At 49.1% G+C, this 18963-nt stretch overlaps 1 protein-coding gene across 1 annotated transcript in view; it reads right to left on the reverse strand.

The window, feature by feature from the left end:
- Positions 1-373: 373 nt before the first annotated feature.
- LOC144094061 (ferric-chelate reductase 1-like) overlaps positions 374-18963 on the reverse strand; it is a 35362-nt gene continuing 16772 nt past the window's right edge. The window contains exons 2-5 of the mRNA XM_077627929.1: positions 12930-12998; positions 10310-10540; positions 2101-2314; positions 374-484 (exon numbers count right to left, since the gene is read on the reverse strand). Coding sequence (XP_077484055.1) covers positions 421-484; positions 2101-2314; positions 10310-10520 — 489 coding nt within the window. The 5' untranslated portion in view covers positions 10521-10540; positions 12930-12998 and the 3' untranslated portion in view covers positions 374-420. The remainder of the gene's footprint in view (positions 485-2100; positions 2315-10309; positions 10541-12929; positions 12999-18963) is intronic.

Here is an 18963-nt window from a genome sequence, read left to right on the forward strand (position 1 = left end):
AATGAATCAAGAGCAACTTAAAACGGTAAGATGGTACGACAGAATGCTTACGCTGTGCTTAGCTTTCATTCCGCACTTTTGTGCACTAATTTAAAGTGGTTTTCATCCCTCTACGTCCTACCTAGTCGGCGCTTATAATATAACCACGGCTTTGCTGCATTGTTTCTTGCCTTGTTTCCGTATGTAAAATACGCAGTAGATCCAACGTTAAGTTGTCCAGCCGTTTCCTCTCTACTTCCCTGTTATGCCTTGCGCCAACAGACACTGCTAAAATAACTTGTACTTTAATATGTATTCATGGGGGTATGCTTGGTATAGTGTGCTGTCTATGGTTCAAGGTTAAGTAGCGGAATAAAGGTACTCTGTGCACAGCTGAGTTCACAAATGTTTATTGTACGCGAGATGGCAGCGCCTCGAAATTCAACTCTTGGTCTCGCTCATCACGTCCCGGTAGAATAAGCGGTAGTTCTGGACGACGGTCGCCCTGAAAAGGCCAGCGAAGGACAGAAAAATGCGGAATACAGTTAAAGGCGACCCAGGAAAGAAACTTCTCAAGGAGAGGTCACAAGGGCAACTAAAGCAGCCGTCCCAATCACGCTCTTGTAAAGGGACGCTGCAGACAAATTCAAGTTGGCCTCTATCGATGCGCTACCGTGTTGTTCTATTGACATATTTGATGCATTCACTTACAATGGAGCCTCTAGAAGCTATAAAGAGCCAAAATATGAAATGCAGATATCGTCAACGCTGACCGTTTTCGCTAACAAACTGCAGGCAGTTTTTTTTTTTCATACAGGTAACCGCGGCTCGACGACATTCACTGCAAAACAATGATCACGGAGTCAATGTTTTTCTTGAAGTCACAAGTTGAAATGGGGTAGAGGGGAAACTTTTAAATCAATTTTTCTCTCCATAAATATGCATCTGAGAGAGAGAGAGCACAGCAGCAGCACCGCAGGGGAGTGACCAGAAAAAAGTTACGAGTTTGGGAACTGCGTTTAGCATTCTATTCTTGCTCTTGCTTTATTGCATAATGCACAGTAAATAGCCAAATAGTAGGAATATAGTTGCTCTCAGTAATAGTAACCAACAGAATTTGAGAACGCTGGATTCTTTCTGTTTAAGGGTGACTGAGACCCACGTGCACCCCAGGCAGACTTAAAATAAAATTCTTTCCTGGTGTCGTAGGTGGCAAGGGGCAATTAGTAGGCGAGTAATTCAATACTGGCATATACGGGACGCCTCGTCGTTCGGTCCTGAGCATGTCTCCTGTTCTTGTCCTAAGTGGAATATCCTGCGCACTCCTCTGCGATGCGTACAGAGGATCATTGTCCACCAAAGGGATGGGAAGTTAACTGACTAAATGGCTCCTAATTTCCTGGGCAATCTTTTTTTTTTCGAGCACGAAGTACAAAAGAATTATCATTTATCGCAGAAAACGTGAACTCGCCTCCGGTGACTGCTATAGCCCCTGACCGCCTTCTCTTCAACATTCTTCATAATCATTGTCAGGCATAATCAGTGAAGCGCACTGCCCCGAAATCTTTTTCAAAAGACTCGTGAAGAGAAGAGTTCTAGCCGTAACAATCGAGCGATTTCCTAAGTCTTCTCTCTAGTGCACCCTCATTCAGTCGGTTTCGCGCATCGCTGCGGGCGACAAGCCGCCTTGAGGGAAACTCCTCCTTTATCCTGAGCTCCAAGAGGGAGACGTGGCGTACGGCGGACGTCTATCATCATCGCCCTCCTGGCCAGGTATTTCTTTCTCACTTTTAGCTTCCCAGCATGACGGCATGCGTAGAGGCCGGGGACACAAAAACACGCATGCAGCTCTCTTACGAAGAACAAATGGAAGAGGAATATATCAACGAGGTCAAACGACAAAAGAATGGCAGACTCGTACCCCGTACCTTGCTACGACATAAATGGAGCAGGAAAAACAAGTAAAATGCATCTTTTTTATGTGTGTGTGCCAAGACGAACGGCTCAAGAAAAAATAGCGACAGAAAATAGCAGACGTCCAAACGTCGTCTGATTGTCAGCCGTAAGGCAGCCTTGACTAAGAAACACATTTTCCTGCAGCAGCTTGAGCGAACAACTCACTTGAAGTGCACTCTTCCTGTCGTGCTGGCGGGGGCTTTCCAGAGCATGTTGACGATCGTCTTCGGTTTCTTGTTCACGTGCGTGACGGCAGAGCAGTGCCGCCCGAGTGACTTGTAAACTGCGCTGCGTTCAAATTGGCCCACTGGGTTGTCTTGCGCATCGAGTGCTTTCACCATGAAGCCCATGAAGTTCTTGCTTTCTGAATACAGGGTCACTGCACGGCAAACAAGAACGACAAAAGGGAAATGAGGTTTCTCAGACTCTCGGTGAGCATCCGACATTAGACACTCAAAACAGGATAATTTTCATCTCGGTGGTTTAATGACAGTTTCCTCGTTACGGAAACCATGAAAACTTCAAGATAGTGACTATATGCGCCCGTTTATAAATTATACTTTAATGAGATGCGTTGTATATCTGTTTGGTTTCAGATAAGCACGAAATTGATGAACTTTACTGGTATAGAATTGGAAACGTAGTAACCACATTACCTGCTTTAACCTCTGCAGAACTGCCGTTTAGAAAAAGACAGAGGATTGAAATAAAAGGCGCAGTGAAGCAATGCCTGAGATTCTGTGCTCTATGTGAGACATAGTAGGGGACGATTGCTAAGCAACAATGCGAGAAATAGAATGCCAGGCACTCTAACCACAAGCGCATAACACAAAGATCGAAAAGAAAAATGTGCCGGCTTGCAGTCTGCGCAAGTTCGAGGTTTTGTTTAACATCAAGCCTAGAAGTTTATTTCAAGCAGCAAGTGGCACCGGTTTGGTGGACTACGCCTTGCAAAATTGCCAAGACGACGCCTCGAAAAATAGCCAAGAAGGCGCAATGCATTGTATTTGGGTGTTTTAAGTATTATAAATGGCTTAAAAGCACTTTCACTTGCGAAACAATGAGTCAACACAATATTGACGGTCAGCTATAGCACCGATTTGGTCTTCGATCCATGAACTGCGTTTACTTTCAGGATGTGAGAAACTGTAGTAAGCGGCGAATAAAGAATATTGCCGCGAATATTTGCAGTGTTTATTCGTTTTTCAAATCTGCCGCGACACCACCTTATCGCTTTGTTTGCGACGCAAGACGCGACTAGATTTATCTCGATTGATCGCAGCCAGGCAAAGCTGATTCTACGTTGTTCCGGAATGTTCTAGTAACTTTGCGCCCTTTATCTCGAATGTTCGCTATCAGCTTTAAATTGAGCACGGCCGACAGCGGCGGGCATTCTGTTCGACGACCGCCGAGCACGCTTGTCGCTTCGCCGCCGCCGAGTGATTCAGTCCATTTTGGGTGCAAGTCAGCCCAATAAACAGTTCTTTTAGAAGATCCTTTCGTCCGTCTTCATCGCTGCATCGACTGCCGTCACCACTACGTGACATCTGGTGGAGGTGCGGGGTACCCTTCCATGTTCCGGACGCCCCCTTCAAGTCGTGAAGCCAGCCCTGAGCGCTTCGCACCCGAGGACGAGCCAGCAGCTCAGCGAGCCAGCCGACGTCTCCAGGGAGAGGAGCCTGAGTTCGGGAAACTGCCGGACCGCACAAGACAGCGAAAAGACGCGGCTACGAGCACCGCAATCTCGCCGAAGATGTCGACACCGATCATACTGCAGCAGCCGCGGGTGCCGCCAACTTTCAATGGATCCCTAGGCGAAGACCCTGAAGAATGGTTGGATCAATTTGAGCGCGTGGCGTCATTCAACAAGTGGGATGATGCGGCAAAGATTGGACACGTTTTTTTCTCATTGGATGGCTCCGCACGCACGTGGTACGAGAACTACGAGTCGTCCCTTACGACATGGGAGCTATTCAAGAGAGAACTATTGAAGGTATTTACCAGTGTCGTGAGGAAAGAAAGAGCCGAACGACTCCTCGAGTCCAGGATCCAGCTTCCGAATGAGCCCGTCCGCAGTTACGTCGAGGAGATGAAGCGCCTATTTCGCCGCGCCGATCCCGGGATGACCGAGGAAAAGAAAGTTCAGTTCTTAATGCGCGGCGTCAAAGAACAACTCTTTGGCAGCCTCGTCCGTCAGCCGCCAAAAACGGTCGAGGAATTCATGCAGGAAGCCTGCACGATTGAGAAGACCCTCGACGTCCGAGCTCGGCAGTACAACCGCCCTTCCTCTGCCTATGCAATCCGTTCGGACACGCCGGCCACCACCAGCGACAGCTTGCGGGACGTTATCCGCGAAATCGTCCGAGAGGAGCTACGCCGATTACTGCCATCCTCCCCACAGCCACAAGCATCGACTCTGATGGACGTGGTACGGGAAGAAGTGCAACAGGCACTTGGCACCCCGACGGCCACAGATCCCCAGGCCATGACCTACGCCGCTGCAGTAAGGACTGCTCAGCCCCAACGACAACCCCCACGTCCTCCCCGAGATGAGCCACTTGGTCCACAACGCCGCCTCCCAGCCCCCGCCCGCCCAGCCAATGACCGACCCTCAAGCCCCAGGAAATGCGACGCCTGGAGGACTTCCGACAACCGGCCGTTGTGCTTCCATTGCGGTGAGGCCGGCCATATTCTTCGTCACTGCCCGTACCGACGTATCGGTCTTCGAGGATTTGCCGTTAACGCCCCACGACCACGCTTCGGACAACGTCCGCACGAAATCGACGAGTACCTGCGTCGAGAAGAGTACACGCCGAACCGCTTTTCGCGCTCACCATCGCCGTCAACCTCGCGCTTTGCGTCGCCACGCCGCAGCTACGCAGCCGCAGTACGAGGAAGGTCGCCCAGCCCCCGTAGGGGAAACTAAAGGCAGCAACCTCTGGAGGTGAGGTTGCTCACGAGCTAAACGCCGAAGATCCTCCACCGACCACGCCCCATGAAGACGCTGCACCCGCGACGCCGCATGAAGAACCGACACTCGCTGCACCGACGCCGCACACAATGAGAACCTCGACCACGACGCAAGCTACCTTGAAATCGACGCCGCCACCCAGAGGAGCTTCGACCACACGCCCAACCCGTGACTCGCATACGCGACGAAGCCGTGACCCGACGCCGAGAGCGACATGCAATGCAAGAGCCAGGACCTCCGACCTAGAAGTGACTATCGACGGCCGGAAAGTTACCGCTCTAGTCGACACAGGAGCCGATTACTCGGTGATGAATGGAACATTCGCTGCGCAGCTCAGAAAAGTCACAACGGCTTGGGACGGCCCATAAATTCGCACCGCTGGGGGCCACCTCATTACGCCATCAGGACGATGCACGGCGCGAGTGACTGTCAAAGGACATACCTATCCTGCGACCTTTGTTGTGCTACCGCAATGCTCCCGCGAAGTGATCTTGGGTATGGGTTTCCTTAATGAGCATCAGGCGATCATCTACCTGCGATCCAAGCTGATCACACTTTCGACGGACGAAGCCATCGCTTCGATGAAAACTCGGGAAAATCACGTTGCCCTAAGTGTCCTGGAGGAAGAAGTGAGCGTCCCACCCCGTTCAAGCGTTATCGTGACCGTAGGCGCCACGAAAGCCATAAACACTGAAGCCATCATCGAGGGGAACATGCAGTTGCTACTAGACCGAGGAATCAGCATCGCAAGAGGCATCGCACATTTCCGCAATGGCCAGGCCGAAGTACTGCTGACTAACTTCAGCGAAGAATACCGGCATATTAACAGAGGAACGACGATTGCTTTCTACGACGAAATATCTGACGTACGAGATTCCTTCGCCCTCTCCGACCCCTCCGCAGAAGATCCGCCTGACCATGAGAACTAGCCCACTTTCGACATCAACCCAGCCCTGCACCGGAACAGACAAGACCAGATCCGCAATCTGCTTCAAAACTACAGTGAGTGCTTTTCGACATCGCCGAAGGTGCGACAGACGCCAATTGCCAAGCATCGCATTATAACGGATCAACACGTCCGACCTCTCCGTCAAAGCCCCTACCGTGTGTCTCCGCGAGAACGACAAGCCATCCGGGACCAAGTCGAAGAAATGCTTCGCGACGACGTCATCCAGCCTTCAAACAGCCCATGGGCGGCACCGGTTGTTCTAGTGAGAAAGAAAGACGGCGCACTTCGATTCTGCGTGGATTACCGCCGCTTGAACAACATAACAAAGAAGGACGTCTACCCCCTCCCCCGCATCGATGACACACTGGACCGCCTCTGCAACGCCAAATATTTCTCATCGATGGACCTCAAGAGCGGCTACTGGCAAATTGAGGTCGACGAAAGAGATCGCGAGAAGACAGCATTCATAACTCCGGATGGGCTGTTTGAGTTCAAGGTGATGCCATTTGGTCTCTGTTCCGCACCAGCGACGTTTCAGCGAGTAATGGATACAGTGCTGGCAGGCCTGAAGTGGCAGATTTGTCTGGTATATTTAGATGACGTCGTTGTCTTCGCCTCGAACTTTGAAGAGCACCTCAAAAGACTTCGAACAGTACTAGACGCAATCAAATCGTCTGGCCTAACCTTGAAAGCAGAGAAATGCCACTTTGCCTACGAAGAGCTGCTGTTTCTAGGCCACATCGTTAGCAAGGAAGGAGTACGCCCAGACCCGCAGAAAACAGCCGCTATTGAACAGTTTCAACCGCCGGCCGATAGGAAAGCAGTGCGCAGATTTCTCGGACTATGCGCATATTACCGACGATTTGTGAAAAACTTTTCGCGCATCGCCGAGCCCCTGACCCAACTGACGAAGGCAGACGTGCCGTTTAAATGGGAAGCGCCGCAAGCAGAAGCCTTCAAGGAACTTCAGCGTCGTTTACAGTCCCCACCGATCCTTGCGCATTTTGATGAAAACGCCGATACTGAAGTTCATACCGACGCAAGCAGCGTGGGACTAGGCGCCGTTCTCGTTCAAAAAAGTGACGGGCTGGAGAAGGTCATCGCATACGCTAGCCGTTCCCTTTCCAAGGCCGAGGCTAACTATTCGACCACTGAGAAGGAGTGCCTTGCCATCATCTGGGCTACGTCGAAATTCCGCCCCTACCTCTACGGACGGCCGTTCAAGGTGGTCAGCGACCACCACGCGCTCGGCTGGCTTGCCAATTTGAAGGATCCCTCTGGCCGACTCGCTCGATGGAGTCTGCGTCTCCAGGAGTTTGACGTCACCGTCGTTTACAAGTCCGGACGCAAGCACACTGACGCCGATTGCCTCTCACGAGCCACTGTCGATGCACCGCCGCTGGACGACGATGACGACGCCTTCCTGGGACCCATCAGCGCAAGCTCTTTTGCTCAGCAGCAACGCTCGGACCCCAACCTAAAAGGCCTCATCGAGTACCTGGAAGGCAAGGTTTCTTCACCCCCCGCTTCATTCAAGCGAGGACTGTCTTCTTTCTGTGTGCAGAATGAGGTCCTTGTGAAGAAGAACTTTACAGCGAACAAAACAGCCTACCTCCTTGTTGTACCTACTTGTCTCCGCGAAGAAGTTCTACAGGCTTCACACGACGAGCCGACAGCTGGACATCTCGGGTTTACTCGCACCCTCCGCCGCATTCAAGACAAGTATTACTGGCCCCGACTGTCTGCCGATGTCGCACACTATGTGAAAACATGCCGAGATTGTCAGCGACGAAAGACTCCTCCCACACGACCAGCAGGATTTCTGAACCCCATTGAACCTCCCTCAAGACCTTTTCAGCAGATTGGCATGGACTTGCTTGGCCCTTTTCCAACGTCAACATCTGGAAATAAGTGGATCATCATAGCGACCGACTACCTGACCCGCTACGCCGAGGCGAAAGCCCTACCGAACGGAACAGCAGCAGAAGTGGCCAAATTTTTCGTGGAGTGCATTCTTCTTCGACACGGCGCCCCCGATGTGCTCATCACGGACAGAGGAACAGCATTTACGGCGGAACTCACGCAAGCCATCCTGCGCTACAGCCAAACCAGCCACCGGAGGACAACTGCATACCATCCGCAGACCAACGGACTGACCGAGCGCCTGAACAAAACCATCGCCGATATGCTCGCTATGTATGTCGATGCCGAACATAAAACCTGGGATGTCATCCTGCCTTACGTCGTCTTCGCCTACAACACCGCAGTTCAGGAGACCACCCAGATGACGCCTTTTAGGCTCGTCCATGGCAGGGATGCCACGACCACGCTAGACGCCATGCTGCCCAACGTTACAGAAGAAGAGAACGTCGACGTTGCCGCCTACCTTCAACGCGCAGAAGACGCTCGAAGGCTTGCCCGATTACGGATCAAAGATCAGCAGCGGTCCGACGCCAGACGCTACAACCTACGAAGACGCAACGCGGAATACAAGCCAGGAGACCAAGTCTGGGTGTGGACGCCCATTCGCCGCCGTGGATTGAGTGAAAAGCTTTTGCGCCGCTATTTCGGCCCGTACAAGGTTCTTCGTCGGCTGGGTGAACTGGATTATGAAGTCATCCCTGACGCAATGACTGCATCCCAGCGACGCCGCGTACGACCAGAAGTTGTCCATGTAGTCCGTCTGAAGCCGTATTATGCGCGCTAAAGGCCGCTGCATTTCCATGCTCTATTTTCGCAAGATCCGTTTTTTTTTTCCCTTACTAGTCGCATTATTTGTTTTAATGCATCGGGTCGATGCTTCTTTGAGAGGGGAGTAATGCCGCGAATATTTGCAGTGTTTATTCGTTTTTCAAATCTGCCGCGACACCACCTTATCGCTTTGTTTGCGACGCAAGACGCGACTAGATTTATCTCGATTGATCGCAGCCAGGCAAAGCTGATTCTACGTTGTTCCGGAATGTTCTAGTAACTTTGCGCCCTTTATCTCGAATGTTCGCTATCAGCTTTAAATTGAGCACGGCCGACAGCGGCGGGCATTCTGTTCGACGACCACCGAGCACGCTTGTCGCTTCGCCGCCGCCGAGTGATTCAGTCCATTTTGGGTGCAAGTCAGCCCAATAAACAGTTCTTTTAGAAGATCCTTTCGTCCGTCTTCATCGCTGCTTCGACTGCCGTCACCACTACGTGACAATATACGAAAACAGAGAACTGCTGGAAACAATACACAGAAAGGCAAAACATAAACATCAAGAAAGGGGGAAAGAGTTCAGAGAAAGGTAAACGAATTACGTACGATCACATATGTCACGCGAAAAATCTTGCTCGGCAGTACTGGCTGTACTACAGTACTTTTTCATTCGCACTTTTCCAATGAGCGTCTCCCATTGAGTCTTTGAATTTGATTTTACTCTGGTTTTTTCGTTCTGCTAGCGCGAGGGCTTCAGGATGGTGACGACGTCATCACATAATACCAGACGGATAGATTTTGCGTCACTAAGAAACAACACTTTGTGAACAATGCTCCAGCGCGGGAGTAGTAAAGTCTTGTATTTTGTTTTACTTTTTTTACTCTGGTCGTCGTCTGCATTTTCACATTGCAATATGATTGTCCTGGACCAGACAAGTTTCTGCACAACTCTCCACTTCTCAGCCACGTGCCGGAGCACACTGGCACCCCTTCAGCTCCTAATCTATGTTAGGTAAGCAGAAGCCTTGTTCTCGCCTTTCGATACCTTTTTATCGTTAGTGTTGCCATGAGGGCGCAACTATACGGCTAAGAAATAAACTCTATTGCCTCGATACTTCTGGCAAGAGCGGTAGCTTAGAACTAAAATGTTAGAGAAAGTTCTTGTGCAGATGGTCTCTATAATGCAGCTAGCACAGTAGGGCTTCGCACGGGGACAACGCGTTCGTGTTGAAAGTGGCCATATATGGTTTGAAAAGCGTGGCGTAGCTCCAACAGATGTCACTGAGGCTCTAGTTGCTCATTCAGTGCGCATTGTGCGCATTTAGCGTTGATGATCACCGGAATTCGATTTCCGCTTCTTATACGACTTATCAACAGGAGTTATACCGGAATTTCAGCTGGTTGGTATAGCATCTTGGAAAAAACAGTGCAAAAATACGAAAGACCTGGAAAGAACAAAAAGCACAAGCGCTTGTGTCCTCTTTTCTTTCTGCATCCGACGTGTTTTTGGGCTGTAATTTCCAATTTATCAACAGGACTTTCGTCCGTGAGAGCATACCCTCCAAGAGTAAATTGAGGCAGTGTGCTCTGTTGCTGGCGAATTCCAGCTGTGACACGTAGTGTTCCCACGGTGACACTCTCGCTTTCGAACAGGATATCTTGCTGAAGAGCACATAGAGCATCCGTAGCAAAGGCATCTCAACGTCCCTGATGGTTAATTAAGACTGCTCGAGCTGGAACGCTGGGAAAGCCTTATCTCAAGTACCCAGTATGACGTCGTTAGGCTGGAACGCCACTTTCTCTTGGGCCAGATGGTAAGGAGAGTAGGTCCCGTTATGTTGTTCTGACCCCCGATGTGAAGGAAGCATGTCGCCGCAGGCATGGCCAGGGGCGCCGCTCGGATATGCTAGGCACGTGCCCAGCGTTGATAGGATCAGCGACAGAGCTGTGATCCACCACCTGCCGTTCCACACCATGCTCACCTGTGCCCTCTTATCTGCACAGATAAGCGAAGATATTTCCTGTAATTCAGGGTAAAAAAAAAACAGCATCTGACATCAAGGATGCGCCGACAAAGCCGTTCCTCAGCAAAGTCGATAGCCCAAGCAGGCTCACTCTTTGCGTAATGGAATCTATTAATATTCTCACCCGCAACGGGAGCGATACAAAAAACAATTTTACTTAGGTTCGATTCAATTTTCGTTCTTTCGTCGTACGTCATTGGCTCCATTCTATGCTCCGCTGAGTCTCTACAGCCGGATTATGCCGGTACGCGCCGCAGAATATTAAGCAAGAAGATAATCAAGAAAAACAGATTGTTATAACATTTGCAGTCTCTGTTGTTATTCAGAGACAATGCAATCCTGAAATGCTTTGCAGTACCCGCATAGCACTGTTTAGGAGAGGTTGTGATGGTGCCAGCTCTATTTTAGAAATGAACGTCCTCCAGGCCCCTGTAGTTGAAGTGCAGAAGACACAGATGCACGCGTTCATGAGTCAAAAAGCAGGGCTTTCACTCATGTGAATCTGAATCTCTCTAAACGATACCGTCTTTGCCAAGCACAACCATATCATCCGCAGCTCCGCTCAAGCGAAGTATCGCGTTCCCCGGAATAGCCATTTTAATGTCATAGCATGAGAGCTGTCGTCCCACCAAAACCCGCCGCTTGTAAAGAACGTCCCTGATTGGTCGAGACAGTGGTGACTTCACAAGTGTCGCGTAGTCTCCCAGGATCAATCACAGGGTGCCGCCAAATTTGAAAATCCGCCAACACTGGAGGAGCTGGGAGCCTGCGACAGTATCGACATCGCTACACGAAAGCTCTCCACCGAATATCAGGCAATTCCCTGATTTTTCGAGACAGCGATGACGTCACAGAGGTCGTTTGATCGCAAAGGACCAATAAAAACGCCAGACAAAATTTGAGCACCAAGCAACAGCGCAGGAGCTGGGTGGCGGGAACAGCATCGACATCGCCACCGGACGGTGCAAGCGTAGCAGGGACATCTGAGTGTCATTTGGACCGATGACGTGATAAAAATTCGAGACCCCTGCGGTAGCCCGCGTTGGCGTAATGCGAAAGCATTGACACCTCCTCCGTACTCGTCGCCTCTATTTGCTCCTTCTTTCCTATATTTCCCCTATTTGCATGAGACTTTGTGCTATTCGTCGAATTCCCACCACGCTTCGTTCCAAACTTTCAAAGTTGACGCTGAGCGTTGGCTCCGCCCACACTTCAGGTCACGTGGTACTAAACTTCCGGCGTTGCAAATTTGGCGCCACATCGTCTTGGCCACTTTTTAAGGCGAAAGCCTTTAATGGCTCATACTGGGCGCGTTAAGTTAGCGTACTCCAAGCTCCAAGAGGGAGGGCTCGAGCGCATCACCTAGGAGCGGAGTCGGAGCGCAACGTAATGCCATTTTATTCCCGTGCACGTATGAGAGCGCCACCTGACGCCTCTGGCATTTCCGTTCGCGTTGTCTTGCACGCATTTTGACAATGGCAGCATACAAGCGCAAGTTACTGCAGTTCTTTATGAACGACGATGATCTGGACGAACTTCATTCCCGGAGGCGCAGACAGCAGCAGCGGTTCACCTTCGTTCTGCAAGCTGCCCGTGTTGCCATGCAAGGTACCATTTCATTGTTTTGGTTACCAGTGAAGAACGTTATTCGTCCCTTTTGTATGCAGACTGCGAAGTCTCATATAGGAGAATCCATGGTATTGAGGGCTACGTACTAAATGTGGTACCTCGATACACTGATACTCAGTTCAAGGAGCACTTCCGGATCACCCGCAGCACCTTCGAAGTACGTACTTTACGTACCTCTCGTTATGTACTCTTGTTACTTTATTAGGGTATATACGATCGTGACACGTTAAAAAAATGAAGGGTGCTCCGCAACTCGAGTTATACAAGCACTAAAACATGCATGACATCGCACTTTTGAACGTTTAAAGGGCAACGCTTCACACTTACAGTCAGCCAGCATTTTAAAATCCACTAATTTTGTTGCTTCCGAAATTCACTCAATCGATGCTGTAAGCTCCCACCTCTGGACTGGAGAGCAGGAATTCCTGCCCTCCACTAATCGACTTTTAAATACTCTGCCTGATATGCAGGTGCTGCTGAGGATCACAAAAGAGCGGCTTACCTTGAAGAGGACACCCCGCGTACCTCTGCAAACAAAAATTCTGTTGAAAATGTGGTTGCTGGGCAACCAGCAATCATTTCGTGGAGTTGCTGATCGATTTGGTGTCAATAAGTGGTTGTTCTATCTAACAAATGTCATTGTAGAGGTATGGGCATGTGCTGCAAAAGACCTCATTCGTTGGCCTGAAAACCTGCAAGTTGCTCAGGAGTTTTCCAGAAAATGGCACTTTCCTGGGGTTGTTGTGCTGTGAACGGCTGGAACATTGCAATCAAGGCCCCTGAAAAGGAGCAAGATGCGTACTGCAACAGGAAAGAATTCCATTCAGTCATCTTGCAGCTAGGGTTGCTGCGACAGCAACATGATATTCACTCACAATCATGCACGCAGCCTGGGACGAATGCATGATGCAAAAGTTTTTGCCAGGTCGGACCTTGATAAAGTAGCTGACAACTTGCCAGAGAGGTTTCACATCTTAGGCGACTCTGCTTATCCCCTATCAGTAGGTATCATGCGACCATACCGAAATAATGGGCACTTGAAAATAATACAGCTGGCAAAATTCAATGAAACTCTAGGATAAGCAAGATCCGTAATTGAGCAAGCACTTTCTCAGATCAAAGGAAAATTCAGAAGACTCAAGTATCTCGACATGCAACCTACATTGAGCATCAGCAATAGTATTGTAGCATCATGTCTTCTTCACAACGTAATCCTACATTGTAAAGAGCCATTTGGTAACGACGCCGTGCAGGAAGAGAGTGACGCAGATACACCTCTCGATGATGAGGTCACAGAGCCTGCAAATAGCTGCGCTGCAATGAAGCTCAATGCAATAGCACGCTTCCTGTGGAGAATGTAGTGTAAAGAAGGTTTACAATAGTAAGCGAATTTGCAGTCCCGAAGTGAAAGTGTTACACTTATGCAGCACACAGACCGACTCTCTCTAAACATTTTATTGTATGAATACTCTTGGCCACACAAGCCCGTGAACAGCAATTATTGAAGTAAATACACTGCCTGTATATATTTAGAAAACAAAATGAACTGAACAGTAATTCTCAGGTACTGTAAATTGTTCAACATCAACAATATGTGGCAATTTTCAGAATGCAGTCACTGTGACTAGAAACAAAAGGCAAGAAGTAAAACACTGGAAACAACATGCTGTTGCAAAATAGAGTTATTCACAAGGAATCAAAATGCCAGCCAGCAGTTCTGCCAGAAAAAAGACGAAGCACACAAAAAAAGGGGGAAAAGACAGCTTCTGCTCCTCTCGAGTGCTGTCGGTAAGTCGCTTGATCATTTGCAACTTGAGTTGTTGCATCTTGTGCTGCTTGTACCGTTGTCTTTGTTGGTCTTGCCATGATTGCAGGTTTCTGAGGATTTCACGCAAGACGGCGAATGGAATTTGACGTCGCCTAGCATTTGGTGGGCGCTCTCGGAGAGATAGTCCGTCATTTGTCTGCGCCTTCGTGTTGTGTGCGGATGTCTCTACTTGTTCCTTGCTGTCGCCAGCTAGCGTGCAGCCTGCAATTGCATAGACAGCTGAGGTGGTAGGTATTTCGAGCTGGCTGGACACCACAGGAGCTTCATACTCCATGCTTGCAGAAAGCAACTCGACCATTAACTGGAAATATGTCCACTCTTTTTTCCCCTCCCCGTCTTCTTTTTGTGCAGGCGGCGCTTGTCGTAGGTTTGCTTCAAGCCTTTGAATTTTGTTTCACAGTCATTACCAGTGCACATGTGTCCATGGTCGCACATCCAATTGCTGATCGTTGCCCAGATTTCTTTTCTCTTCTGTTTTCGATCACTTAAGTCCTGCCGATGATTTGAAAATGATGAGATCAGGAGAAGAACCTGTGCATGACCATGACCATGACACAGCATGACCATGTTCATATAAAAGAGGCACTGCTCACTTTTGTAGTTATGATCACTGCTGTCACTGTCAGCCACCCACATCTAAAAATAGCCCTCTGTAAAAATAAAGAAATTGAATTATTTTCAGTAGCCCTAGCAAACAACAGAGTTGATCGTACTTGTGCAGATTGCTTTGGCAGTGAGTTTCACAAGAAGTTCAATTTTAAAGAGCGCACGGGGTTTCAAACATAATACTGGCGCTCGGGCACAGCCAGATAGACATTAAAATAGTGTTGGCATAAGCCCCTTGCCACTCACTGCTGCCTTAAAATTTCGCCACTTATGCGCCGCAGCCTAACTCGACACTCTAAACAAACGTGATTTGCTCAGTACAGAGGCAAACGCGGCAGCAAGAAAAATACACTGCATGCAGGGTTCCCGTATACAATCGCAGAAATCGCTTTCTTCGACTTCTTTTTCCTTCTATCACACAGTGAAAACGATGCGTTTCAGATTTAAAGGGCTGGTTTGGCTTATAGAAGTTTAACTTCCCAAAGCGACTCAGGCTATGAGGGACTGAAGAGCTTCCACCGTAATTATCGCTGAAGAATAAGCTGACCGTTGTACTTTCATGTGAACGAGCAATCCCCTGCCTTCATGAATAAAGCCCCAGCAGAAACCTCTCGAATGTATTCCAAAACGCACTGTGCCCCTCTTTTCGCAACGTTCTCCATTCCGCACCCCACAGCATGTCATCAACTTAGCTGCAGCCTTATCGGCTAAATACGGAAGCCTGGCAACTTACAAAGAAACACACAAGTCTTTCGAATTTGAGCGCCAAAATTAAAACCGTGTGACGAATGCAACTGCCCGATGTATGGAGGCAAACGGAATGCTCTTCGACGACCAAAGAGCGAAATAAAACGCGCAAAGGAGTCACACATGCCTAAGTCTCCTTGCGCGCTTCCCACAATGACCGCCGAACCTGTGCCCAGCATGTCTACTCGAGTGACTCCACTGCCCAGCTCCATGAGCAGGTCCGCCCCTGCAGTCGCAGCGCTTGTGTCGAGTACGAACCCTGCGCCTGCACCTTCAATTAAAATAAGGCTCTTGACGAGCTTGCAAACATCACTTACGTACCGGTGTTTACGAGCATGGAGCGTGAAGCCATCACGCCATCATCTGCCAAAAAGGGTGCCAAAAACTGCGCCCAAGCGAGAAAAACGGCAAGATACCGGGAGCGAGTAGAAGCAAGGCCTGACGCGTGGCCCCACGCACCACCTCCGAGGACGGAGCGCGTAGAGCGCTCTCTGCATACGCGCACCGGAAGTGAGTTGTGGTCGTTTAGCTTACTTGGAGCGCACTCTGACGGCTCGAGCGCGCTAGAGCTCCTTAACTTAACGCGCCCACTGTTGTCCGTTGTCCGTTCGCAGAGAGTGTCAGACGTTTAACTAGGGAACTAAAAAAAAATAGCAGGAAAAGAATGGCTGCCTCAGGTAGAGGAGAAAAAATGAACCTAGAAACCAAGTTTGATGACTCTAGAGTAATTAGTTAATTATAGGCAAAAATGTCGAAATTGCGTCAAAATAGCGCGTACGTCGATATAGCCACAAAAACAATGTGATGTCACATTCACCGGAAGTCGTCACGGCATAGTAAAATATTGTCACAGAATGGTCGGAAAAACGTCGAATTTGGGTCAAATTAGATGGAAAAATGTATATTTAAGCGGAATTAATAGTTGAGATCCCCGAAAGATGTATAATTTGGGTATTTATATAGCCACGGGAACGATGTGACGTCCCACCCACCGGAAGTCATCACGGTATAGTGAAAATTGTCACATAATGGTCAGCTTCCACCTCTCAACCCTTTAGTTGTGATGGAGTCTCGTAATTTTTGTACATTTTTGGCTCTGACTATTTAACCATTAATTGGACCGTCACCAAATTTTTTCAGCGGCATCCTCACATCACCCTCCTTCGATTATAACCACTTTTTCTAGACTGTCTTTCTTTCTAGTTCCCCACAATGGCTGCGGACACGTTTTGACGACACAAAATCGTCGACATAGCGTAGTAAAGCTTTGACTTGAATAAATAAAACAGTTTATGGACGTGGGCGGCATTTGCACCCGCGGCGGCGCGAACAGATTAACTTCGCTGGCCACTGGATTATATCACAATGCCATAGCCGCAGTTTTATTATTTCATCCAACTACAAAAACAGTGACAGGCTTCTAGGTTTACTTAACCAGGATGCATCCCGCGAACCTGTCATACATAGTCACACCAGTATCCTGCCTTTGTTGTGCCCGCATATCATAATTCGGGGTGACACACATGCACCGAGTAAACGCAGCCAGACAGGTGGTCGATCCTGCTTAGCATATACTCATTCACCAACATCCACTGCTCTCTGAACAGATACTTCGATGAAAGTCGCGACTCTGCTTAGCGATCTTTCAAGCGGCTGTTGCAGGAAAAGTTGAAACTATACAGACACATGTCCCAGCACAAACGCGTATGCACACATGTGGTCTTTACTGTACACCGTGTAGACGCGCACAGCGCAGCATAGGCAAGTGTCACGGACAGGAGTCTATAGGCCTATTTCACTGAAAAACCTGAGAACAGCCTTCGTACACTCCACCCGTCAGTTAGGATCAACCTGGCGCCTAGGGCAGTTTCTTCAGATATAGCGCGTCCCTCCAACTATCTGAGTATTTTTCAAGGTCCTCCTCGCATTATTGTATTGAGGGCACACAAAATAATGTGATGGATTGCCTCTGGAAGGCTGCAGTTCATGAAGTTCGGGGTGCTTCAACTCCAGGCTTGTGTAGATTGCTTTTAGTGTACGCTACACCAAGCCGCAACCGACGGGGCAGAGTTCCTCAACGTCGAATAACCGCTGGTCCTTAAGGGTAACGGAGTGGATTCCAAGAGAAAGTGAGCGGAGCAGGGGGCGGCAGAAGGTTAGGTGGGCGGATGAGATTAGGAAGTTTGCAGGCATGGGGTGGGCGCAGCTGGCAAAGGACAGGGTTAAAGACGAAAGAGGCCTTTACCCTGCAATGGATGCGGTCAGTCGATGATGATAATGATGAGGTCGCGAACCAGCATCAAGCCAAGAGATGCGGTTTTGCTCGTGGTTCACATCGTTCCAGCGCAGTTGCTTAGTAGCCTGTATTGAACGAGCAGTAATTCTGCTGCGCCATATCTTGAGAACCGCACTTGAATGAAAGCGTGATCAGCATGGGACATCTTAGCTTCCGCATCAGCGCTCTCATTTCCCGCTATAGCGCAATGGCTGGGTATACACTGAGGCCTCATGGTGTGTCCGTGCTGGAACGCCTAAGTTCGCAAAAGTACAATTTGTCCGATTAGCTGCTCGCATGTGCGTGGTTTCACGTAAGTTTTTATGATATGCAATGCGGGCCTTGAGTCCCAGAACATAGTCCAGTGATTTGCCGTCTGCTCACCAACGTAGCCTATGGCCTCTCGTATGCCTGCCAATGCGGTTTCCGTGGATGATGTTCTATGCATGAGCCTGAAGCCGTGGCTAAAGGCGCTGCCAGAAACAATAACCGCTGTTGATGAAGAGGTGGCCGTCACTTATCCATCAACAAAAACATGTTCCGAGTCACCATATCCGGAGGAGATATATGAAACGACCACTGCTTCAGTACCGTTGTCTCGATGTGCGTCTTTTTTTAGTATTCAAGGAATAGTCACACGCAAGTTGTGATTAGTAATTACTATAATGGTAGCTCCCTAATATGGTGGAGCATGCAATTTGTAGGCATCAAAGTGCGCTATTAAAGAATTAAGTTGGGCCTGTTGGTGATTTTGAACCACGCACTGCGACATATTACTAGCGTTAAAATACAAAGGACAAAGAGCAGAAACACACAGGACCGAGGCTAGACTTCAACTGCCGTTTATTGCACACGTAGGAGAAGAAATCACTATGCGCATCTGCGCATGCTCGATATACAAGACAAATTTGATTAACACGATCGCTGGTTATCGCCGACATATAGAGTACAAAAGAAAAAAGAAAAAAAAAGTAAATTCACAATAGATTGAAGCGCGTGCTCTTTGTCAGGTATGCAATTTCTTTACTCGTGAGGGCTATTGAAGGGGAGCTCACGCATTCCTCTCCTGCTTTATCGATAGAGAAAGCCTCAAATATTTCCCTATCAATCTGCTTGTCGAACCGCCTCAGCACGCGAGTGTTTCAAAAAAGAGGGGTGCACTCTTCCTCCTCTATTTCGCTATCTTTCGTCGTTTTGCACTTGCGGCAATGGGCCGCCAAATGGCCACCTCCTCTCAGCGCTGCGACTGTTCTATGCTTCCGCAATCTTTCATTCAGGCACTGGCCCGTCTGGCCGATGTAGCACTTGCC

This window comes from Amblyomma americanum, chromosome 6 (genome assembly GCF_052857255.1).
Source record: "Amblyomma americanum isolate KBUSLIRL-KWMA chromosome 6, ASM5285725v1, whole genome shotgun sequence".
NCBI lineage: Eukaryota > Metazoa > Arthropoda > Arachnida > Ixodida > Ixodidae > Amblyomma > Amblyomma americanum.